This window comes from Silurus aristotelis (assembly GCF_946808225.1).
Source record: "Silurus aristotelis genome assembly, chromosome: 21".
In the NCBI taxonomy this organism is placed as follows: Eukaryota; Metazoa; Chordata; class Actinopteri; order Siluriformes; family Siluridae; genus Silurus; species Silurus aristotelis.
Window position 1 is genome coordinate 6,735,660 of NC_139594.1, and position 26,527 is coordinate 6,762,186.

A 26,527-nucleotide genomic window follows, 5' to 3' on the forward strand; every position below is an offset into this window, starting at 1 on the left:
CATTAGCTTCTTCCAGTAACTCTGGTTGCACAAATGCCCCCTGGAGGCCAGCTAAGGAAGGGACAGTTCAGAGATAATGGTGCCCTCTGGCTTTCGAAAGTAAAATTAGATCTTTTCATCTAGGATGTTTTTATTGTTATTATTAATATTATTATTATTAATATTATTATTATTATTATTATTATTAGTAGTAGTAGTAGTAGTAGTAGTAGTAGTATTTCATCTAACCTCTAAATCAGACCTTTCTGAACTTGCATTATGATAACAGGTCATTAAGACCAGAGACTTATATTCTGAACCTCACACACAAGCATCATTTCCACACTTCCATGCAACAGTCCAGGCATTAGAGTCAAGGAGAGCAGCAAGGTCATTTTATAGTGTATTGTTTGGTAATGTTTGTAAAGGATTGCTCACATACATTTTTGCTCTGCGTTGCTTTCCTACTCCATTCAGTTACACTTTACTGCCGATCAGGCACATTCGCTGCGGAAAACTTCCTAATCATCACAGAATTCAGGAGATCGAAAATGCAAAGAAGATCGTTTTAACTAATGTGCAAAAATTGCAAAACCAAGAAACAACAACCAGGATACAAAACACTAACATGAAGCAGAATCGTAAAAATAAGCTAAACCCACTATAACAATGAAAGACAAACATGAGACAAAAAGTGTGGTGAAATGTGACACATATAGAAGTGCAACTTACAAGACAATGTGATTCAGCTGTGAGTGATCAGTGAATGCAATGGGACCATCATGTGAGGGTACAGTGGCTAATGGGAATCCTAGTCCACTATACACATACGCTATATGGACAAAAGTTTGTGGACACCTGTCTATAAGATTAATTTGTGATTTTTGAATGTCCCATTACAAAATAGCCCCTTTTGCTGTTATAATAACCTCCATTATTCTTGGAAGATGAAGAGATTTTGGAGTGTGTTTGTAGAGATTTCTGCTCATTCATGGAATTTACTAATGTCAGTTACTGGTGTAAAATAAGGAGGACTGGTATGTAGTCAGTTTGTCATTTTGCTTTTTTGGATTTTATTTATTTAATTGTTTATTTTTTTGTTTATTTATTGCTGGAAAAATTTTGTATACTGCAAATGGATCTTAATAGTTAAATAGCAAACTTTGTAAAAATAACAATAAAATAAAATTGATTGGCTACTGTCTGTTTAAGCATTTCAGGCGGGTGGGCTGCAGAGACCCTTTACTATATAAGATTTTATAAGCTTCACTGATTTTTGTTTGTAATACTGTAAAAAGCAAGTACTAATTTTTTGCCTCTGTCTCATATCTCTGTATGAGGACCACTAATGTTTATCTCCTAACTCTCTGCTACCCCATAGATAGATAGATAGATAGATAGATAGATAGATAGATAGATAGATAGATAGATAGATAGATAGATAGATAGATAGATAGATAGATAGATAGATAGATAGATAGATAGATAGATAGAACTTTATTGTCATTGCATAGTACAGTTACACAGCAACGAAATGCAGTTTGGCATCTACCAGAAGTGCAAAATGTAGCAGTCGTGCAAAAGTGCAAATAAATATATGGCATATTTACAGCAAGTGATAGTGATAATATGTAAACATATGTAAAGTGAATAAATACAAAGGCAGTAACAGTGCAGAGATGTGTGGTCATCAATTTAGAGTACAAGTCAAATAAACAGTCTACTATATATATATATATATATATACACAGGTTATATACACGAATGAATGAAATGTTGGGCAGAATGTACATTAATGATATAACCTGCAAACTAAGCAAAAACTAAAATGCACCGTGGCCTAATTAGAATGCTTTTTGTGTAACTGTCTTTGATGCTCCAGCATGATTAGTCAAGCTTTAGTCAAGGATGTCCTCAGGGTGAACCAGGAAACTGTAACCATAGTGACCAAATGACATTCTTCCTCTTTCTGTTCTTGTGATCGTGGAGATCTTTCTGGACAAAACACCAAACATCAAAGGAAAGAAGCTATGGATCTTTAGCGAATCTGGGACTGACCACTTGACCCACAAATGCCCTGCTTGTGGAGAAGCAGGACAGGAAATGAATTCAAGATTACAGAATTACAAAAAATAGGGTTCTAATTACAAGCCATTGAGAAGACAGGTGGTGAATAGGGGTGGTCCTGCACAATCAATTAAGACTTGAGTGGACCTTAAAGTAAAGATCACTGAGCAGGCTTTTTGGAGTTAAAAACACACACACACACACACACACACACACACACACACACACACACACACACACACACACACACACACACACACACACACAATGAATTGTGGGAAAACAGTGTGACATCACTATTTAGTTTGATTGTTATGATTTGTATTACTATATAGAAAAGTAGAAAAGCTTTTGCTCCTTATATGCATCTTTATCGACAAGAGTGGCTCATCTGATATGACATACAGATTAAAGCTAAAACGTCCATCTGAGTGAGTGCAACAGTCAAATCAAATCAAATTTTATTTGTCACCCCACCTCGATTATTTAATTTCAGTGACAACTGTAAGAAACAAATGCAGCTGTAAAAAAAAAAAATCAGTTTTCTTGAGCATTAAAAAGAGCATAACAGTGTTACAGATCAAACATACTGTAGTCTCCTTCTCCAGACCTCATGACCCTCATATACACATGACATCTGCTAGAAATGTATTGCAACAAAGTTCAGAAAACTATCATTTATTCTTTTAAATCTAATTTATTCAAAAGTAAAATAATAATATGCGAGAACTATATTTTATTCAGTGATTATCAGTGACAGTGTCTTAACTCCACATACATCATTGTAAGAAGCATTCTATTCTATATGGGTTTACATTTCTTGCCTAATACAGTTGATGTATTCACTTTGAAATAGTGAGGAATGTCATGTTTTTTTTCCTCAAATCTATACTGAACAAATTATAAACACAAAGCTTTTGTTAATGCCCCAATTTTTTATGAGCTGAACTTAAAGATCTAAGACTTTTTCTGTGTACACAAAAGGCCTATTTCTCTCAAATATTCACAAATCTGTCTAAATCTCACAGGTGTGGCATATTAAGATGCTGATTAAACAACATGATTATTGCACAGGTGTGCTTAAGGATGGCTACAATAAAAGGCCACTATTTGCCTGAGGTAGACAGATTTGTGAACAATATTTGAGAGAAATGCCTTTTGTGTACATCGAAAAAGTCTTAGATCTTTGAGTTTAGCTCATGTAAAATAGGGGGAAAAACAAAAGTGCTGTGTTTATCATTTTGTTCAGTGTTCATACATACATTATATACCGTAATTTCCGGACTATTAAGTGCACCCAAATAACAGTATATAATAATAAACCCTCTGAATTTTACAAAGATTTTTATTTAGAACATAAATAAGCCGCACCTGTCTATAAGCTGAAGCTCTACACTGAAACTAATGAACTTTACACAGGCTTTAATGAAAGACAGTGTCTGTTACACGGCTTGTATCTAAACAGAAGCCTACTAAGAAAGTCATTGTTCACTGTCTTCCTCCTTCCTTTCACAACAGTTTCTCTCGGGAGTTTATCTTTTGATGAAGCTTTTCTCCCGATGGCGTGCAGCTCAGAACACAGGTGAAGTGTGTGTTTTTTCATGCTCGGTTGTTTTCAGCGTGACGAATGATTCGCATTTCCTGTAGACAGTCCGAGTGAGCGGCAGGTCAAACGTCAGAGGAACCTCATCCATATTTATGATGTGGTGCGGCCCGATTCAGTGGGAGCGCATCTGATTTAATATAAAGAGTTTCATTGGTTCACCTGAACCTGTTCCGCAATTTCATTGTTCTAATGTTATGGTGCTCTGTTTTTTGGTTTGAAACTTGTGAAACCGGGAAAAACCCAGGAAAAATCCGTATATTAGCCGCTTCATTGTTTAAGCCGCGGAGTTCAAAGCGTGGGAAAAAAGTAGCGGCTTATAGACAGGAAAATATGGTATGTGTATATATATATATATATATATATATATCTTCCCGTGGGCTCACCACCTGCAGGAGGGACCGTAAGGGATGGTGCTGTGAGGATTGGGCAGCAGTCGAAGGCGGGGGCCTGCTTAGACTGCTGCCCCTGCAACCTGAGTTACGGATAAGCGGGAGAAAATGAATGAATGAATGATATATATATATATATATACAGTGGGTACAGAAAGTATTCAGACCCCCTTAAATTTTTCACTCTTTGTTATATTGCAGCCATTTGCTAAAATCATTTAAGTTCATTCTTCTTCCTCATGAATGTACACACAGCTCCCCATACTGACAGAAAAACACAGAACTGTTGACATTGTTGCAGATTTATTAAAAAAGAAAAACTGAAATATCACATGGTCCTAAGTATTCAGACCCTTTGCTGTGACACTAATATATTTAACTCAGGTGCTTTCCATTTCTTCTGATCATCCTTGAGATGGTTCTACACCTTCATTTGAGTCCAGCTGTGTTTGATTATACTGATTGGACTTAATTAGGAAAGCCACACACCTGTCTATATAAGACCTTCCAGATCACAATGCATGTCAGAGCAAATGAGAATCATGAGGTCAAAGGAACTGCCTGAAGAGCTCAGAGACAGAATTGTGGCCAGGCACAGATCTGGCCAAGGTTACAAAAAGATTTCTGCTGCACTTAAGGTTCCTAAGAGCACAGTGGCCTCCATAATCCTCAAATGGAAGACGTTTGGGATGACCAGAACCCTTCCTAGAGCTGGCCGTCCGGCCAAACTGAGCTATCGGGGGAGAAGAGCCTTGGTGAAAGAGGTAAATAAGAACCCAAAGATCACTGTGGCTGAGCTCCAGAGATGCAGTCAGGAGATGGGAGAAAGTTGTAGAAAGTCAACCATCACTGCAGCCCTCCACCAGTCGGGGCTTTATGGCAGAGTGGCCCGACGGAAGCCTCTCCTCAGTGTAAGACACATGAAAGCCTGCATGGAGTTTGCTAAAAAACACCTGAAGGACTCCAAGATGGTGAGAAATAAGATTCTCTGGTCTGATGAGACCAAAATAGAACTTTTTGGCCTTAATTCTAAGCGGTATGTGTGGAGAAAACCAGGCACTGCTCATCACCTGTCCAATACAGTCCCAACAGTGAAGCATGGTGGTGGCAGCATCATGCTGTGGGGGTGTTTTTCAGCTGCAGGGACAGGACGACTGGTTGCAATCGAGGGAAAGATGAATGCAGCCAAGTACAAAATGGACACTCTGGACAAAAACCTTCTCCAGAGTGCTCTGGACCTCAGACTGGGCCGAAGGTTTACCTTCCAACAAGACAATGACCCTAAGCACACAGCTAAAATAACGAAGGAGTGGCTTCACAACAACTACGTGACTGTTCTTGAATGGCCCAGCCAGAGCCCTGACTTAAACTCAATTGAGCATCTCTGGAGAGACCTAAAAATAGCTGCCCACCAACGTTTACCATCCAACCTGACAGAACTGGAGAGGATCTGCAAGGAGGAATGGCAGAGGATCCCCAAATCCAGGTGTGAAAGACTTGTTGCATCTTTCCCAAAAAGACTCCTGGCTGTATTAGATCAAAAGGGGGCTTCTACTAAATACTGAGCAAAGGGTCTGAATACTTAGGACCATGTGATATTTTAGTTTTTCTTTTTTAATAAATCTGCAACAATGTCAACAATTCTGTGTTTTTCTGTCAGTATGGGGTGCTATGTGTACATTAATGAGGAAGAAGAATGAACCTAAATGATTTTAGCAAATGGCTGCAATATAACAAAGAGTGAAACATTTAAGGGGGTCTGAATACTTTCCGTACCCACTGTATATATATATATATATATATATATATATATATATATATATATATATATATATATATATATATATATATATATATATATATATATATATATATATATATACACACACAAAATATACACACATTAAAATGCAGTAAGATTAAAGTCACCACTGTTATTGAAAGTACTTTTTACATTTAACAATGGAAAAAAAAAAAAAACATTTTGAGTGCTTATTAACGTAACAACTCTTGACTTTTACTGTGTATTTTTTCTGCTGGATTTTAAAAGATTTTGAGACATTTTTATGCCTTTACTTCACTGTATGTCCTCTGAACTTTTTCTACCCCCTGGAGAAATTGTATATACAAAGTAGGAGAGGAGAAGGTGGAGTTTTTTGGTCTTTATAACCAACACTAAGCTATTTCGCAATTTCTAATTACCACCTGGATTCAGTGGCATAAATGGGTTCCTAACTTCTTTCCCTTAAAAAAGGCTAACCCTCTCTCACTGTAGCCTTTGATGACAGTGGCTATAAGCTGCTTGGTGTTAAAAAGCTGGGGGGATTCCAGTAAGAAAAAGACCAACTTCCACTGAGCAAGTTTCAACATGGCCTAAGCAAAGCAGCCTTCCAGTTAATGACAGCTCAGTGAGCATAAATCTCTCGAGTAAACACATCTGCTGCAATATCATGACCATAATCCTGTGCTTGAGGGGTTTGATGCAGGTAAGAAAAGAGCAGCCTTTCGTTCACTGCAGGAATAATCTCATAGAGGAAAGAAAAGCAGCACCGAGCTGGATCACAAACAGCCTCTTTCAGTGTTCGATGTCTGTAGGAGGATTAGATTTGCTTCACAGCAGAAGAAGTGCTTTAGGATCAGAGTCTTGTTACAAGCAGGAGCCACCCCTGAGCAGGGCACTCTGCCAATGTCCCTCCTTCTCCCTCCCTGCATGTTTAAGTTCAAGAGAAATACTATTTTAGAGATAGCTGGACTGTTGGACCTTAAAAGCTAATATGTGCATGATAATATCCCACCAGTGTTTAGCGCCCATGCGGATTCTTACCACTGATATAATGAAAGCAGAATCTTCCTTTTGGTCAGAGAGCAATAGTAAACATTTTTGAAGTTTGCGTTTCAAAGTTTTCCATTAATCCATTAAATCATTTTCCATTAAATCATTATCCTCAATAATTTGATTCAAAAGTAGAATCTCTGAAATATTTATATCAATTATTTAGTCCATCCCCTTTTTGTCCATTTTCAATGTGGTCTCAGAATTGACCCCACTGTACACTCATGTCAGGAACAACAAAATGCATTGAATATATTAAAGCATGTCTTTTTTTTTCAATCAATTTCACCTCTGCATTCTGGTTCCCATTCATCTTTTCTGCACTTTGTCCTGGTCTCTTCTGAACACTGTCAGAAAGCGTCAGCTTGAGCTCTGCATCCCGATACCTAAACGATCCCTAAAACACTCATTTAGATAGTCCCCTCCACTTGTATGTTTAATCCATAACAGACCCTGGCCAGCTTTTACATACATATTAATGTGAACCACATGTTAAAAGTGATAATTCACTGCTCATGATCCAAGATGAAAAGGCAATAATAGCTCATCATAGCTTTCTTGTCTCAGCCTAACAGATTATAGCGATTACTTTTTCGGGATGTAGCAGACGCCCTTGTCCAGAGCGACCTACAAAAGTGAGAATTAAGAACCCTGATATCTGGGCAAAACATAACTGTACCACAGGTTGTTAGTCATCGTGAGGGTGAGTATGCAGTCAAGGAGCCGTGTGGTGTCCTGAAGGACCCACGTACAACTTGTAAAACCTAACAGGGCCTGACCACCAGCAGGAGCAACTTAGAAATTAATAGCCCATAGCTCACTTTTATGAGCTGCTGCCAGTCAGCACAGAAAACATTAACATCTCAAAGAGTCTCAAAAAAACATATTCTTCACACGTGCCTGCTTCAGTATGTACCACGCTGGACCAACCCAGAGTTCACTATATAACAAAGAATGAGAGATGAGCTGGAAATACATTTCCAAGACTTACACTATACGGACAAAAGTACTGGGACATCTGACTTTTCCAGCCACAGCAGGTTCGTCCCCAAACTTTCTCCACAAAATTGAAGGGACACAATTAAATAGCAATACCCCTGCACATAAAGTGAGCACCATGAAGATATTCTTTACAGAAGTTCTAATGGAAGATCTTGAGTGGCCTACTATAGAGCTCGGATCTCAACACCTTTAACATCTATGGGATGAATTGGACTGCTGACTGAACCCCCCGGCCTACTCACCCTACATCAGTACATGATTTTAGTAACGCCCTTGTTGCTGAATCAGCAAAAATCTCCACAAGCACACTCCAAAATCTAGTTGGACAACTTTCCAGAAGCATTGAGGTTATTCTATGAGCAAATGGGGAGTAAGTGCAGAATAAGATGTTCAAAAAAGTACACATGAATCTTATGGTAAGGTGTCCACAAACTTTTGTCCATATAGTGTATCAACAGCGGGTTCAACAAAGGACATTTCCTTGCTGATCAGTGTTTTTTTTTTTTTTTTTTTTTTGCAAATTTACTGTAATGAGATACTGAGCACTGCGTAGTGAATATTAAACAAGACTTTCAAATATACAGTAGATTAAGATATTAAGTAAATATACGCTTAAGTCTTTGGACAACAATATTGCTGAATCGAACTGCTGTATAGGGAGCGGCGAGCAGATGCAAGTGCGGATATTCCTTTTTGTCAAGCGCAAACATAAAATAGCTAATACAAACACAAACCCCAAGTACCAACAAAAGATGTACATGAAAAGCATAATCTAGGCAGACCACTGAGAGGAACCGCAAAAACCTACAAATGACAACCATGAGACAAAGAGTGCTACAAACAGTGTGAGGTTTATATAAATTATCATTACAAGACAATGTGATTCAGGTGGTCAGACATGTGATCAAAGTCATGTGAGGGTACAGCAGCTGATGGGAATTGTAGTCCAGGGCCATAATCTTGCTACTGACTCCTTAATGTAAGCATTTGGACAGAACTAGCATTGTATTTCAGTAGATTTTTCATGTATCTGTACTTGTATAGGAGTAAATGTCATTTTGGGAAACTAAAAATTATTTTTACTTCACTGGATAAACTGGGTTAAATGAAAACCTGTCACAAGAAAATACACATAAAAGGAGAGTTTTTACAGGAGTCATAATTAACAGTGGATTTAAACTTTTACTGAAGTACAAGAATTATGTACTTCATTCACCACTGGACAAAACAGAACTCCTGCCATCTTATAACCGCAAGACACTGTTTACCTTCACTAGCTGTTCCAATGGATTTTGGAGTGTGTTTGTGGAGATTTGTGGTCATTCAGCCACACGGGTGTTAGTAAAGTCGGGGTGAGGAGGCCTGGGGTGCAGTTGCAATTCATCCTGAAGGTGTTTATTAGGGATGCATTTAGAGCATTTGTATCTTGCTGCATCGTTTTTTAGCATAATTGCATTGGTAAATCAGATTTCTTTTTATAAATAATTATTAAATTATTACAAATTTGTGACCAATATTTTTAATTTGGATTAATTTCTCCTCACAAAACTGTTTCTCAAGCATGTTCTCTCAGCACCACTGCTGCTACATGAGTAATGCTTTAGAAGTCAGAAGGCACTTAAGAAAATGTATGATTTGCTGTCTGTCTGAACCAAAGAAAAACAAATTATCTGTACCATACTGAATCGCAGAGCATCATCTTTTTTCCATTGCTTAATATTGCATTGAATCACATTGTGTTGAATCAAATCGAATCGAAATTGAATCACACTGCATCGCAATAGGGGTGAATCATATCACGTCACACAGGTAGCTGCTTCATATGTATCTTTAATGTATCATATCGTTGGCTATGCATCGAGATGCGAATCGCATCAGCTTCCTTTATGGAGAAAATCGAATGCTACCGCAACTAAAGACATTCTACACAATTGTGTGCCTCCAGCATTGTGGTAAGAGTTTGGGGAAGAACCACATATGGCTGGAAAAGTCAGGTGTCCCAATGCATTTGTCAATGTAGTGTAGCACACAGGAGAATAATTCAAACGCTTTACCTGTACAGCAACATTTTTGAATCTTGAAATATTCTTCTTTTAAAATCGAATTGGCTGCTTGGAGAAAATGTGATACAAACAACCAAAAAGGCTGCAATTTACCGTAATATCCCGACTATTAAGCGCACCCAAATATAAGCCGCACCCACTGAATTTTACAAAGATTTTTATTTTAAACATGAATAAATCTACATTGAAACTTTACACAGGCTTTAATAAAAGACAGTGTCTGTTACATGGCTTGTATCTAAACAGTAGCCTACCAAGAAAGTCATTGTTCACTGTCTTCCTCCTTCCTTTCACAACAATTTCTTTCAAAAGTTTATCTTTTGGCATCGTCGTGCGTTTAAAAACACCATCGGTGAAGCTTTTCTCCCGATGCCGTGCAGCTCAGAACACAGGTGAAGTGCTTTTTTCATACCCGGTTGTTTTCAGCGTAATGAATGGCTCGCATTTCCTGTAGACAGTCCGAGTGAGCGGCAGGTCAAACCTCATTATTTATGATGTGGTGCGGCCCGATTCAGTGGGAGCGCGATTTAATATAAAGAGTTTCATTGGTTCACCTGAACCCGTTCAGCAATTTCATTGGTCTAATGTTATGGGGTTCAGTTTTTTGGCTTGAAGCTTGTGAAACCGGAAAAAGACCAGGAAAAATCCATAGATTAGCTGCTTCGTTGTTTAAGCCGTGGGGTTCAAAGCGTGGGAAAAAAGTAGCGGCTTAATGTCTGGAAAATACGGTATTTTTTTTTTTCTTGGAGGTACAATAAAAGATATACAGTATATTGGTATTGTTATCATTTATAGTGTATTCGAATCCCTAAATTACATTAATCATTTACCTTCATATTAAGGCACATTATGCTTATCCATGGTTTATTGCTCTAATAAAACTATACATTTTGTTAAGAGGATAAATTGGTAGTTAATCAGTTAAGAAATAATGTCATTTTCTTAGTTTATCATTTTTAGTTTGTGTATGTTTTGTTATTTAAAATGTTGTGAAAGTTTAAAGTTTAAAGTGTTGTGTGAGCTGCTTCTGTAAAATAATATAATGTATATAATATTTTTTCCATTAACAAACTGCAGTCCATAAGGACTGGTGTGCATGTGTAGACTGTATGGCTGATTTGTTTTGTTTCTGTTTTACTGTTTCAATATCCATATAGTTAAAAACACCAGGGAACACGAGCACCTGAATCTGGAAAACAATTTCAGAGCCGGATTAAATAGTGTGTGTGTGTGTGTGTGTGTGTGTGTGTGTGTGTGTGTGTGTGTGTGTGTGTGTGTGTGTGTGTTAAATAAGCACATCTGATTATTGTGTTGATATGTAGAGTCCTCAAATTGGTGACCAAAATTGAGGATAATAACTGTGTCTGTGCTCAGACTTAATGTGTTTTCATAATTGCAATGCAGCTCTGCGAGTCTCACACACAATGTTGTGTTGCAATAATTTTCTGGGGGGGAGCAACATGTCTGACAAGAATGTTATTAAATGTTGTATAAGACAATACAACAAATCGTTATTCACATAAATCTAGGAGGCTCCAGTTCCTGGAATCTGCTAATACCCTTGTTTTCCTCTTTATTACGCCATCTAGTTTCCAGCTAAATAAATAGGGGGTTGTCTTCTGTGGCTCTTTGAGGACACCTAGTGGTGAGTCCAGTGGCAATTCTCATGCCTGATCACGCACCTGTATGATAATACATCAAAACATTACAGCTGAAATATGGCCTAGAACTTTCTATCAAAAGTATTGATGTCAACGATGTCATTAGTCATAATGAATCTAATAATTCATAACTTAATAAACAATTCAATACCTATCTAGTACTTTTAGAACAGCTTTTTTTGGGATATGGTATCATTTTAAAAGGAATTAGATGTTGGATGTTGAGGCTAGCATGACCTCTTTGGCATACAACTCAATTCCATTCAAGTTCAATCACAATGGGCATTGTCCTGTAGATTTTTGAGAGGGGATCTCATGTGAGCAACTGTTTCCTTTAAAAGACTGAGGATGCATCAGGTGCTACAGTAAAACTACTGTCAGCTCTCCTGAACACCACATTTCTCAGAGTCTGACCTGAAAGAAGGCGGCACACAACAGAACTGCGAACTCACAGGAACATGCAGCTCACCATCCCCAACTTAACCCCTATAACATTCCTCATTTACAACAGATTCTGCTTGAAGCCTTGCTGGTTGCCTTTTTTGTTTTTACATTTTTATTGATACACGCACACACACACACGCACACGCACACGCACACATGCGCACACATAATACAGCATTATTCAAATCACACGGGACACAGTGAAGTGCCGACAGTTTCAAGTACTACCGAAAGTGTTAAGCAGTGGCGCTGACACTGTGGTGAAAGCATATCTTTGCCCTTGATTGACAGGGTGGACTTCCAGGCTTGTCTGTGTTTTCAGTATATAGAAAGGAAAGCATGCTTGGGAGAAAAGGAAAAGCTGTAAAGGGAGAACAGGGATTGTGTAATATGTTTGGTATTTGGCATAGTGAATTAATATTGTAATGGTGTATCTTGGAAAGGAACTCTGAAATACCAGAAGGTTACATTATACATTAATGGCTCCACGAGTGAGTGGAACAAAGCCATGCTTGGTAAGCAAAGCCATCCGCCCATGACCCCATTTGTGGAGCTTATAACAGTTTGATCCAACCCTTCTCTGCGATCCAGGTGTCCCACCACCCAATCTTAGAAACACAGAATATCCTTCCACTAAAAATAAAAAAATTGCTCAAAATATTGATACTGTTCTAAAATGAAGGTTAAGAAACACTGCTAAAACTGGCCACTATTCAGGATAACGCTTACCCTGAATCTGCTCTTTTTTTACATTTGTGGCATTGGGCAGACCTCTTTATCCAGAAGCCATTACATTTATCTCATTCATACAAGTGAGCAGTTTTGGTGTTAAGGACCTTGCTCAAGGGCCCAAGAGTGGCAGCTTGGTGTGGCTTGGATTTGATCTCATGACCTTCGGATCTGAAATCCAATACGTTAACCACTAACCTACACCCCTCATCCTTCACATAAGAATCACTCACTCACTACAAAGCACATGAGCTGAAACATGGAATTCAATCTATAAATTCTGCCTTGTTTCAAAACGTTTGCGGGTGGCAATCATTTTAGTGCTGTTTAGGAGAATAAGCGTCAGATGCCCTTTAATAAAAGAAGGTGCCCCTATACTGCACTGCAGTTAGCTATAATTGATCAGTCATGTAACAAAGCCCAAAGTGTTTTTTCTGTGCAATAATGTTGTCGACCATGTTGTCAATACTGATGTTTGATGTAAACATGAAGCTCTTGATATGTATCTGCTGGACATCATGCACTGTGTTACTACCGTTTCATTGGCTGATTGCATGAATTCCTATTAAAGTGGATAGTCGATATTGTGTCTTCTTAAGCATGCCAACCATTAATAAATTGGTTTTGGCTGCTGCCATACTCAGAGTTTAGATTGCATTTCCATGCAACAGTGGTGCTAAGCTGCAAGCATAACATTAGAACAAACCACACATCTGAACAAATCACCGAAATACTCAATTGACTAAAGTCAATAAGCAGACTTAAAATTTTAGTGATGACAGACATGATGCCTCCGACCCAAAAGCACAGCCTTGAAACAAGTTCGTATTACAGACAATGATCTGATGCCTTCTGGGTCTGTGCACTAAAGACCCTTTTAGTTGCCAGTGGCAGGTGATTGTGCTTTTATCAGGCTTTAGGCAATAGTGTTTGGAGCAGCCAATTTGTTTTCTTACTTGCACGAACAATTGGAATAATCTACTACAATTCACTGCTACTGTACGTCTTCAATTGCTTGGTTAGGATTGACGACGTTTCTATTGCACAAGCATTTATTGGCATCTAATTAAGGGTCAGGAGCAACTGGATTCGACTGATGTTCACCCTTAGCATTTTAAAATTCACAAACCTGTGCCAGCTCCTTCAGTATCACTCTGGTAACCTTAATATCAGCCTGCAGCGCAAATTAATCTGCACCTGCTGTTCCAGTGCTACAATACACTGACACAAGCAACAGGCATAAAGAAGCAGAGTGGAGACCTTTTATATACTTTGCTATTTGTACTCGGCATGGAAAGGAGCACATGCGAAAATCCCACTGGTTTCGTAAGAAAATGCCTTGGCAATTTGGGGGAAAAAGGTAATATGCCTTGTGGTGTGCTCCAATCAAAATACTGCACAAAATCAATGATTAGTGTGTTCAGTGTTGCAAGGTGGGAATAGTGAAAAGGGGGTTAATAGTGAATATTGTTAAAACAATTAACCTGCTCCACCACCTCTATAGGTTTGTCCTGCCAAAATTCAAAAGTAAAAGGATACCACTTGGGCCTATGTAAAACCCTTCTTTCTGCTCAGTGCAAAAAAAAAAAAAACCAACAAAAAAAGGGGGAAAAACATCTGAACATTGAAACCAGTACATTAAAGAACCACTTAGCATAAATAAACATTCTTTAAGAAAGACAAGATCTCACAAAAATGCTACAGTCAAATTGTCAACATAGTTCAGTGTGAGTCCAGAACAAATGTTTACAGTTCACAGTTTTTAAGACAGATTTTGTGAAAGCGGTTTCCTCACAAAAGAGTTTTTCATTCGTTACTAAGACCCTCTCAGTGATCTTACTGTACCATAAACATTTTACAGTGAATAATCTTTTCCGAGCGTAAAACCGATTTGAGCCGAACACCGTAATATCTCTTAAACTTCAAGTCACAAAACTATACCTTAATTAAATAACTTTACAAATCTAGTTTGACAGCTTACCATCTAAACATACTTAAAAATATACTATTGATAAATTATTAAATTAATATAATTCTCACAAGCTCCTTTGGTGAGCCAAATACATTAAAACACAGCACACAAAGTGCTGAACAGCGACAAAATACTGATCTTTAAACATCTTTTCATATAACTCACGTATATTTCTTGGGACAACAGTTAAAAATACACATTTAAAAGAGTTTCTTTTTTAAATAGCAAACATAGTACAACAGGTATAAAAGCACATCTTTTGGCAATATTGTAAACCACAGATGAAAAAGTTACTCTTCCTCCATCGACTTTTCGATCTCCTTCAGCCTTCGGACAAACTCTTGAGCTTCTTTGTCTCCTGTTCTGGCCTCAAGCATCTTCATGATTGGTTTCTCTGGATCAGAAAACAGATTGAATAATCTAGTCAAAAGCACACATTACAATTGATAGCTCATAAAATATCTAATCTTATTGTCAGATTTTGCCATAAATACTTAAACAGAAAGCAACCAGTTCGATGTTAAGCCCTATTGAGATTGGATTAATTAGGGGGAGGTACGGAATACATTTTTGCTTAATCTACTCAGTTATAAAAGTCACAAATTTGGAAAACAACAGAAGGAGGGTGTTTTTAGTGTAGTGTATTAACATTTATATATGTCTGGCTTTGTGGCCATATGATTACACTCCATTCATAACATGCCGTCCGATCAATCAAAGAGGCAATGGAGTAGAGATAAAATGCTCTTAATCCAGTTGGAACCAAAGTCCCAGCAACACATCCTTTTATTTTTCTGCGATTCTGGAAGTGTTTAATATCTGGGAAGGGAGGGGCTACGTGTGCTAAAGAACGTTAACAGCAGTTAGACATCTTTTTTTCCTCAAACATGCACATATGCCAGACTAAAAATATCATATGAGCGCTGAGGAAAATAAACAGTAGGTAAATTGGTCTGTTTTTTTCTTAACAAAGAACAGAGAAAAACATAGACAAGGCCAAGCCAAATGCGAATAAAATCACAGAAGAGCTCCTGCAAACTGGGAAATTACCCCCAAATCCCATGTAATTGTTCAAAAAAGTTCTATATAGGGATTTAGTAGTTGCTTTTTCTTATTGTCCTGCATGTTCTGTGAAAAGGGATCGCATACCGCTTGGTTTCTGACGAGACAGATGTAGAATAAAAGGCTGCAGAGTTTTCCCTGCAGCAGTCGCATTGGGTCGACCTGGCCAACAGAAGTCGCTCAGGGGGGCCACTGCTTCCCCAGCAAAATCGTTGGTTGATAGCCAGTCATAATCCATCACAGTGAAGGTGAGACAAGCACACCTGTGTCTATACTGCTCAGGGCTTACATGACTGTTGATAGATCATCAAGGAGAGAGAATTTCTATTCTGGAAGATGATGTGGAAGTTTTTTTATACAACCGTGTACACTAGCAGTCCTACTTACAAATAAAAGAGCTCATCAAAAACCGGGTGCAGAGTTTTGAGCTTCACTTGTGTGCGTTGACTCCTGGAGTTAGGGAATAGGTGGTGAGGACAGAGCTCCACTATGACAAACGGATCACTCAGACCTGAAAGAGCAAAAAAATAAAAGACATATGATAACACAACCACACACATCATGGTCACTTGGTCAGTATCAATATGGTGAGAACCATATGATTTTGTAAACCAAATGACTTGAACATGGGACATTTTCATTGCATTTTACATGTAAATGTCTGAGATGAGATCAAGCATGTTAGTGTGAAGGACAATCCAGGCAATGGTTCACCATTAGCATCCAGGGCAATGAGATCGGCTGCATGAAGTATCTCCACGGTGAGTCTTTGTTCAGGTGCATCATAGTAACATTTAACACTAATGCGCCCAAATCGACTGTGCTTCAAGATTCTCTGAAATGTAAATAGTAATGATCAACAAAAGAACTGCAGATCTTAGACAGAGTAGAAATATTGCTAACTGGATTGCAACAAAAAAAGATAATCACAAAACTTATATCTGTTGATAAAATAAACAACTGAAAACAAATTCACTGTAATAAGTCTGGTGCAAAAGACATTCAGCAAAAGAGCACATAATCAAGAGAGGAAGGAAACTCTAATCTTAACTTGTTTCAACTCTAATTAACACCTTATCTCTCTGCAGGGTGCTGGGTGTCAAACCCCAGCAGAGCTACAGCCTACCTGCTGGGATATCTTCTCCAGGAAGTACTGCTCGATCAGCTCGAAGGAGGTGCACTTGTTCAGTCGCAGCTCTTCCTCCAGGACCTGCAATGGTAAAAGGGTATCATAACTAGCTATTTAGCACTTCTTGACACCATCGTTTAAAAAAGAGATTCTAGTTTTTACCTTGTAATCCCCAGATTTTAAGTCCTCCAAGAGCAGCCCATCACCATTTGCATGGAAGAACCTCACCAAGGTCTAAAGAAAAATACAAGGTCATTTGTTTTGTCCATATATGGCCAAAGGACCTCTGCAACATTATCCACTCTGCTACTAAATGCCACACCAGCTCTCATTAAAATTAATTAGAAACTGTTCTGCCAGTGAAGAATTTCTATCAGACCTGCACAAACACTTGTAGCAGCATGGGATTCCTGATATGCTAATAGACCAACTATATGGAGCGCAGCATGTTCACCCACGCAACCTCGCAAATCATGACTTTTCATACAAATCTGTCCTGCTTTCCTGCCAATTCCCGTCAAATGGAATAGTACTACTAGCACATTGTCATTCTTGTGGGTTCTTCCTCTTAGAAAGGTGGCTGCCAGGATGACTGATAATAGGATGCCATGATGAAGAGAGAGGAAACAGTGAGTGTTAAAGGAATAGTTTGACCAAATATAAGTTAAAGAGGTTAACTCATTTGACGATTTGCCACCTGGTAATTGTCCCTATTTATTGTTGCTAGTTTAGTCTTTCTGATTTTTGATTGGCTTTTCCTCTTCCTGATTCTGACATTCCCTGCAATTCCTTGTCTGCTTTACCTCCATGAGCTCTGCTTGTTTGTTTAATTTAATGCTGCCAATTTGGAGCTAAGGGGGACATGGTGGCTTAGTGGTTAGCATGTTTGCCCTGCACCTCCACGGTTGGGGGTTAAACTCTTCTCTCTACCTTGTGTTTGTAAGGATTTCTTCCCCCAATCCTGACGTGTTGTAGGCTTATTGACCTTCCAAATTGTGCAGCAATTCATATCTTTTGCCACCTCCACCTATAAGTCACTAGAGGGATTTAATTCTCTAATAAATGAAGTGACGTCCACATGCATGGAATCAGATTTGTACCTCTATGCACCAATTACTAATGTGGACCCCCTATTTATCTGGCTTATTTAGACTTTTGGTATTCATTTAGCATTATTACTATATCAGATGAAGATTATCAAAATTGCTCGTTTGGCATTAACTACAAAATAATGGAATCTTTTTTGGGATCTCTCTGCACTTTCTCCAGCTTTTCAGTTGTTTACAATATTAGGGAAATGATAGAACACCATCTTTGACAGCTTGAGTTGTTTTCACTGATAAATACTAATTTAAAATGAAATAATGTTGGCTATTTTATTACAGTTTTATTTAGTATGGTGCATAAATCCTTAGACACAAGGAAAGAAATGCTGTAAAGATAGCAGGCCCTTAAAATTCATTCACGAGAAAGTAAATCTACATATAAATTTTTACTATACAGAACACTAACCTATTTGCTTTTTAGAAATCCTTCAGTAGTTTTTGATACTCTATGGATATTTTTATTGAGGAATTGTAAATTTTTTCCAATGCACATTGGAGAATCTGCTACAATTCTTCTAAAGATGCTGTAACACTTGGGTCTCAAAAAAGTTGGCAACAAAGGGCTGCAAAAGCCAGAAATCTTGATAATATTTAGCTGGAAGAACATTTAGCAACTAATTAAGTTAATTGACATCAGGTTTGTAACTTGATAAGCTATAAAAAGGGATGTCTTAGAGAGGCAGAGTCCCTCAGAAGTAAAGATGGGCAAAGGTTCTCCAATCTGTGAACGAGTGCGTAAAAGTGGAATACTTTAAAAACCACGATCCTCAACCTCAAAAATGCTTTGCAAATCTCATCATCTACACTACATAACTTCATCAAAAGATTCAGAGAAACTGGAGAAATCTCAGTGCGTAAGGGACGAGGCTGAAGACCTTTTTGGATGCCCGTGTTCTTCGGGCCCTCAGACGACACTGCTCACTCATCTGAATGATTGTGTCATTGACATTATTAAATGGAAACAGTAATACTTTCAGAAACAACTATCAGTAAACACAATCCGCTGTGCCATCTGCAGATGCTAAATAAAGCCCTATCATGCAAAAAGGAAGCCATATGTGAACATGGTCCAGAAGCACCGTCATGTCCTGTGGGTCAAAGCTCATTTAAAATGGACTGTTTTAAAATGGAAAAGTGTTCTATAGTCAGCGAGTCCAAATTTGCCATTCTTGTTGTTCGCCGTGTCCTCCTGGCTAAAAAAGAGGTAAACCTTCCAGCTTGTTATCAGCTTTTGGTTCAAAAGCCAGCATCTCTGGAAGGCACTATGAATTTTGAATGGTATATAAAGGTTTTAGAGAAACATATGCTCCCCTCATGACGATGTCTTTTTCAGGGAAAACCTTGTGTATTTTTAGCAGGACAATGCAAAACCACCAGGTGCTGAATTGAGCTGCCTGCAGTCCAGATCTTTTAGATTTGGCACATAAAATGTTTTATTGTGAATAAAATATTGGCTCATGTGATTTTAAAGTCTTTTAGTTTTTAATTTATTCAAATGTAAAAAAGCATCCCAACATATCTGGAATTCGGATTGTACTTGGCTAACCAAATAAAGCAGATGTTAAACTAGATCTTTATACCTGTCTTAAGTTACTGTGGAAAGATCACTCCAGGCACTATGTTGTTTATTTAATTGTGCATAACCATATTAAAATTGGTATCAAGCAAAGCAACCTGCTTAATGTTACTGGTTTAATCACAGAGTCTACACTGGCCAGTGTGATATAATGGTGGCTGGAATGGCAGGTCTATAGAGTCTGGAGTTAAGCAACTCAGTTGCCTATTAAAGCTCTGTATGGGAAAAGTGGTCACAAACATCCTGTCTTGGTGCCTAGGAGGGCTTGAACCCCAAGCTATAAGGTGGGCTCCACATTTGAGCTATACTTTGTGGCTTTAGCCATAAAATAAGTGATTTTGAACCAGAGATTGAACCAAAACCAGAGTAAGCTGCTAAACAATGATGACAACACTGTACCTGTCTCAGCTACAGTAGAGCATTAGCTAAAATTCTAAACTAGCATCTACAGCACTCCAACTAGCAATCCATGGTCAAGTGCTGTGGCAGAAAATGAACTGGACACATTCACTGAGAAAGCAGTAGAAACAGAGAGGAAAAACCTATATAGCACAGCTTGATTGGACAGAAAAACTGTAACTCTGACTGAAATCACTAGCTGCACAGGACAGCTCAAACCCAACATGTGGTCCAGCAATGGATTTGTTGGGTTGAGAAGTGACAGGGTATAAGGTATATTTATAGCTAATACTGAATCTCCGTCAGAACAGCTTTTTGAAGGTCTCAGCATGGTGCACACAAGCACAAGGGCATATTTAGAGGTGAAACAGAAACAAACCAGCAGTAGTAATAGCGATGTGCCAATTTGGTTTAGGCAGCTGGTCTTGCACACTGATACCTGAACACTGGGTACCTTCTCGTCACCATTAATTTCTGCCCTGTGTAGGCTCCTTGGACTGAAAGATCTGTTTCAACTCTGTTTTAAATGATCACTAACCTCTATAGTGTATTGGAACCGTGTGTAGAACTCAACTTGGACACCTCTGTTTTCTGCCACAGAATCCAGGATCATCCTCAGCAGCAGCTCCCAGAGACTCCAGAGAACCCTGTATTAGGTATCAGAAAACCTTTATCTGTCTCAGTACACAACCATTCAAACAATACTTAAATAATACATTTCATTTTCTTAAAACATTCACTAATAGATTAAACACAACTCCTTAGTCTTGTTGTTATTTACATCTTTATCACAAGCTTTATCCATCAGGAGCTGCAATTATATGGAATTTAAGAGGCAATTACCTTGACAGGTTCTCCTTCACCAATGAATCACTGAGAATGACTAAGGTGGAATCTAGATATTTCATCAGCGGAGACACAGCCTGGAGTTTACAGTAAAAGAGGACACTAATGTTTTTGTTTCTGTATACATTAGCATACACTATCACATACAAATTAATCACAGGGGGAAAATATATATACATACTACTCACATCGTCATTATTTATGGTGTCTGGAGAGAGGCTGATGTGCTGAATGTATCTCCTAAGCTCAGGAAGCATCTACCATAGTAAACAGAAATGAAGAATTTTACCAAAACCTGGCAAATAACAAATCTCTACACCAGAAGTGTCAGCAGGGATGGGCTTTGTAGGCTGAAACTTTCCCCCGCTTCAGCTCATTATAGTATTTACTGCATGCAATTACAGCAAATCTGTTTCTCACAGGAACACTTCAGATAGTCATCATGCATTCACACCGGCAGTGATTTCTTTTTTCCCCCTCATGTCACTCTAGTCACATTAGGGTGGGTGTTCCTGTCTTGAACTGCTGCCTGTTGCCATGGCATCATGTTTAGGGCCTGGCTTGTGCAACATGAGGACATAAACTACATACTTACTTACAGAACATATTCTGGTTTCTTCCTAATACAAAAAATCTGAATGGAAATGGTTGAGTCATCAGTGTAGTGCCTACTAGTGTAAGAATTAACAAGAAACATTTGCTCTTTGTGGCTGTGGGTGTCTGTTTGCAGCAAAACCACCTTGCTGTAGTATTTTAGGAACATCCAGGACTTTAGGTCCTTGGCATTACCGTTTCTCACAACCACCGCAGAAATTGTATTTATTTCTTTGCCTTGCGAAATGTCACAGCAGAGAATTAAGCATAATTTCTGAACGTGTTTTACTTGTCAAAGTTGTTATTAAAGTAAAAGAAACGACAATAGATGTAGAGTTAAAAGTACAAACAAAGTAATGTCATGTTCACTATTAAAAGATGTGCATCATTGCATTATTATGAATAAATGGTTTTCTCATAGACAGCCCTAAAACCTATAATTCTTAAAAAAAAAGTTTGTCCTAAAATTTCCTTGTCATCTCAATCAACAACTAAGAGGAATAATTAAATATTCAGCTCAGGTACTGCAGTCTGATGGTACAGACCTACCTTATCAGTGAGGTGTGTGATCAGCCTTTTAGCCTCTCTCTGCAGGTCCAGGTCAGCATTGTACAGCTGGCCATTTAGAGCCTTGTTCACTTGCTCCTTGCCTTCAGCACCACAGGACTCCTCCATAGCCTGCTCAACAGCTCGCCAATCCAGCTCCCGTGGCAAGCTGGAGAGATATGCGCGCACATGTTCTGTGTTGTTTAGTGCCACCGAGAGCTGCAAAAAAGCGGGTCGGGAAAGCAAGAAGAAGAAAAGTGGAAAAGAGTGCAAGTAAGAAAAGTCAAACTTTAAAAGGACCATATGCAGAGATCAAAAGAACTGAGAAAATAGCAATGGGACCAAAATAAAAAATACAACATATGAGCAAGCATCACAGCACTAGAATTCCACAGAGAAAGCAATGTTGCCAAGGAGATAGAATCTGTACTGACATTTACTTCCTGTGAAATGAAAGCCCATTTCCCTCTCCAATACTCAGGAGCAATACCTGCATGATGAAGGTCCGTTGATCCTGACCCAGCTGGTTCCTCTCAATTTTGCGCTTCAGAAGCTCTGAATAACATACCGCCTCGCTGCACAAATTCTGCATTGAACAACATCCGGAGATCATTTCTGTACTTCTAATACGATTCAATTAAATTTTTTTATTTTTTTTTTTTAACTGTGTGTTCATGGAAAATTTTCAAAGATGTGAACTTACGTCAGTCAAGCGAGTGATGAAGATGAACGCCCCTGCTGAGTCAGGCCAAGCCAGCTGTGTCCAGAACTCTTGCACCTGGCTGAAGCATGTGGTCACGTCCACTGCCGACACACTGTGTTTGGCATGCTGCTGGACTGGCTCGAACTGTACCATTCAAAGAATACACACACACACACACACACACACACACACACACACACACACACACACACACACACACACTGCAGGGTGAGGAATGAATTAAAAAATGAATCCAAATGGCCACCCAAGATTTCCACTCCAAACCTTGTAATAAATATATTATACAGTACATCTACATTTACAGTTATATGGCCACAAATTTGTGGAAACCACATATGGCTGGAAAATTCAGATGTCCCAATACTTAAAATTTTTTTATATCAAGTTTGCATTTGATCTTTTATATCAAATGATGCATAGTTTTTAAAATATTTACGCATCTGTAAATTTATTTATATTATTTTAGGTAAAAGTGCTATACTTTTATTATTTAGAAAGTGACCAATAATTTGTGTCCAAAATTATATAAATATAGATTGATTTCTCCTGACAAACACTAAGGAGAACGAGGCGTGTCCTGAGTATCACACATAATACAGATTAACATGGCAGAGGTAGAAACAGAACAAGAAAAAATAATCTGGTTCATTTAATCTTTTATCTTTATTTTGCTTTACAAAGGCCTGTTTGTAAAAGGACCATACGCAAGAAGTCAGAAGGCACTTAAGTACATTTATGATTTGCTGTCTGTCTGAACCAAAGAAACAAAATTAGATCTGTATCGAGTTTTGAGTTGCATGACATCATATCATATATATAATTTGTTCATTGAATCATATCGCATTAAATCGTATTGTATTGAATCGAATTCAAATCGCACTGCATCATAATAGTTGTGATTCGTATCGCGTCGCATTGTATCGCATTGCTAGCTGCTTCATATGTATCGTTAATGTATTGTATCGTTGGCTATGCATCGAGATGCGATGTTATTGAGATGCACTCCCTCAAACTCTCAAAGTGAAACTACACATACACTGAAAAAAGATTGTAGGTAAACACTTAAAGTACAACACTCAGGGTTCATTGTGCTATATATGGTCTAATAAGAAGGAAACTTCAATTTTCACAGCAGACGAACTGGAAATCAGAGTGATTACAGCTTATGGACTATATTTACACATCTCAAAGCTTGTGCAATCAGTCCAAAGAAATTCTGTATTTTCTCCAACTTGCCTGGTCCAGCTCCACAGCCTTGCGGATCCTGTCGATAGATTTCTCATGCACAATCTGCAGCCATTTATGAATGGAGGATTTAAACCAGTTGTGAAAGCCTGTTAGTGCCAGCATCTTAGTATCTCTATAAAGCACACACACACACACACACACACACACACACACACACACACACACACACACACACACACACAGATGAGATGCCAGTGTCTGAATCACCATTTATAAATAGAACTTAAGAATCGTGACCGAACATTCAGCATCAATTCAGAAGATAAGCTACAAGAACTTTCCATCTATCAGCCACATATGCTCACGATGACTCATGTTCTTTCGAGTAGACTAGTTTACGAGGGAGCAAGCATCTGATCCTTAGAGATGGATCTGAAAGATTGTAGTGACTTACTTTAGAGGCAGGAACTCCCTGAATCGTTTGAGGGTCTTCAGCGATATGAAGAGCTCGAATAAGGTTTCCCCCATGGTCTGCGAGAGCCGATAATTCTCCTGTTCCAAAGTCCCGCAAACGCGCTCCATTGCAACGCTTACGTCATCCGCCACCTGAATATAGACCACAGTCTCTCTAATAAGCACATCAAATCGTGTCCATGCATTGAAAAAGAACTGTTTTTATTTCTGTATGTGCACACACCAGCTTCTCTAACTGCCGGTAGGAAATGCTGAAGAAGTCCACCTTTACGGAGCTGGAGAAAAAACAATAAACTCAGTTTCCCTCTAACAAGTTGCTCGAGAGGATGCTGAAGTATTTAACCTTAGCTCTTAAGCAGTACTCTACTGTTTCTCAAGATCTATCCGCTGAACAGTTTAATTCCAACCCTAATCAAACATACAGGGCATGCATCCAGTGAGGCAAGACCTTTAGAAGTGGATTAATACTCAAATAAGACTGTTAAATTAAGGTTGTAATTAAGGAACAAGCTCATGAAAACAAAGCAGTGTACGGCCGGGTCTCCAGAGCATTCGAACGGTGAGGGGTTACTTATGAAAGAGCTTGTTGTAGACGTTCTGCCCTCGTTGTACATCAACACACACTGCATCCACCACCAGGACCAGTCTCTTCAGCTGCTCTTCCACAGTCTGTATCAAAACAGCATAATCACACTGTGAACAAGGATTTCTTTATCCCTGCCATCACCACTCTCATGGCCTGGACATGATGCTATAATATGTAATTGGGATCTTTCGTTGTAATTTTTAGCATGAAAACACTAAAGATTTGTATTTCCTGAAGAATTTTGGGGTTTCACCAACAAATAATGGTATGGGCAACAGTAAAATATAATTGAAGAGGTGAGATTACTGTGCTGACTTCATTTTTAGGCAGGATATGCTGCATTCTAATACTTCATGAACTAAAATAATGTATGAAGCTATTATTAAAGCTTATATATATATATATATATATATATATATATATATATATATATATATATATATATGGAACCATAACTTTCCTAGTTTGCTTTCCTAGTTTGAGTAAAAGGAAGATTAAATAATAGAATGTCCAAAAATATCTTATACAGTTTCTCTGGGAAAGAACCACATGCGACTGGAACAGTCAGGTGTCCCAATACTTTTGTCCTTATAGTGTATAGCTTGCCTACAAATGAATTGCCAGCACTATTGTAAACTCTTTCTTTCTTTCGGCTTCTCCCATTAGGGGTCGCCACAGCGGATCATCCGCATGTTTGATTTGGCACATGTTTTTACGCTGGATGCCCTTCCTAACGCAACCCTCTCCATTTATCCGGGCTTGGGACCGGCACTAAGAGTGGCTGGCTGTAACATTTAGTACAAGTACGTTTTGCAGTAAATAATAACGTACTTGTACTAAAGGTACTTAACTATAATATATGCCACAATACCTTTAAAATGTATACATTAATAATTTGGAGCTTACCCCTTCATCCGGTTTAAAGTGTGAAATGGTGGCCTCATACCATTCCACTGTGCCTTTCTGTAGTGACAGGGACAAATGCAAATACGATATTTCTCAAACTGCCCAAATACTTAACAAGAATGACTCAATGTGGTTATTGAGGTTTAATTATACCTTTATGACAGTTGCTATTTCCAGGTGTAGCTCATTGCGGTTAGGACAAACTGCCTTAAATGCTTGCATCAGCTGGATCTGTCCAACAGTCCTAAATTCCACACAAAGCCATAGAAAGCAAAGAAATGCAGAGAAATCTAATTATTTTATTGCAGAAAATCAAATGTATTCCTAGCACACATTCCTCAGTTAAACCAAGAATGCAATACTCGCATGTGCACTCTTTTACAGACCAGACTGAACCAGCTGCCGTTTCTATCAGCGTACTTAATCAGACTGTAAAATCCTGGCACCTGCATGTTTATAAGTTTGTGTTTTCTCGTAAAATTGACTTGTTAACAGAGACTAGTGCACTATACTACATTTAAGAGCAACCCTGGGGAAAAAAAAGCTCCACAGGATGTCAATTCTTCCAAACCCCTCTAGCCGATACAGACCCCCCTAGAGAAATATAGAGCCAGAAAATGTAAAAGGGCACAGCAACACAAACTCC

At 38.5% G+C, this 26,527-nt stretch overlaps 1 protein-coding gene across 1 annotated transcript in view; it reads right to left on the reverse strand.

Annotated features, from left to right (window-relative positions):
- Positions 1 to 14,426: 14,426 nt before the first annotated feature.
- The window catches only part of baiap3 (BAI1 associated protein 3), a 48,100-nt gene continuing 35,999 nt past the window's right edge, over positions 14,427 to 26,527 (reverse strand). Inside the window, exons 17-34 of the mRNA XM_083524355.1 lie at positions 26,035 to 26,125; positions 25,882 to 25,938; positions 24,961 to 25,058; positions 24,613 to 24,664; positions 24,370 to 24,521; positions 23,964 to 24,087; positions 22,707 to 22,850; positions 22,494 to 22,589; positions 22,007 to 22,222; positions 21,052 to 21,120; positions 20,861 to 20,940; positions 20,556 to 20,664; positions 17,099 to 17,170; positions 16,934 to 17,017; positions 16,522 to 16,642; positions 16,195 to 16,318; positions 15,895 to 16,100; positions 14,427 to 15,139 (exon numbers count right to left, since the gene is read on the reverse strand). Coding sequence (XP_083380481.1) covers positions 15,036 to 15,139; positions 15,895 to 16,100; positions 16,195 to 16,318; positions 16,522 to 16,642; positions 16,934 to 17,017; positions 17,099 to 17,170; positions 20,556 to 20,664; positions 20,861 to 20,940; positions 21,052 to 21,120; positions 22,007 to 22,222; positions 22,494 to 22,589; positions 22,707 to 22,850; positions 23,964 to 24,087; positions 24,370 to 24,521; positions 24,613 to 24,664; positions 24,961 to 25,058; positions 25,882 to 25,938; positions 26,035 to 26,125 — 1,999 coding nt within the window. The 3' untranslated portion in view covers positions 14,427 to 15,035. The remainder of the gene's footprint in view (positions 15,140 to 15,894; positions 16,101 to 16,194; positions 16,319 to 16,521; positions 16,643 to 16,933; positions 17,018 to 17,098; positions 17,171 to 20,555; positions 20,665 to 20,860; positions 20,941 to 21,051; positions 21,121 to 22,006; positions 22,223 to 22,493; positions 22,590 to 22,706; positions 22,851 to 23,963; positions 24,088 to 24,369; positions 24,522 to 24,612; positions 24,665 to 24,960; positions 25,059 to 25,881; positions 25,939 to 26,034; positions 26,126 to 26,527) is intronic.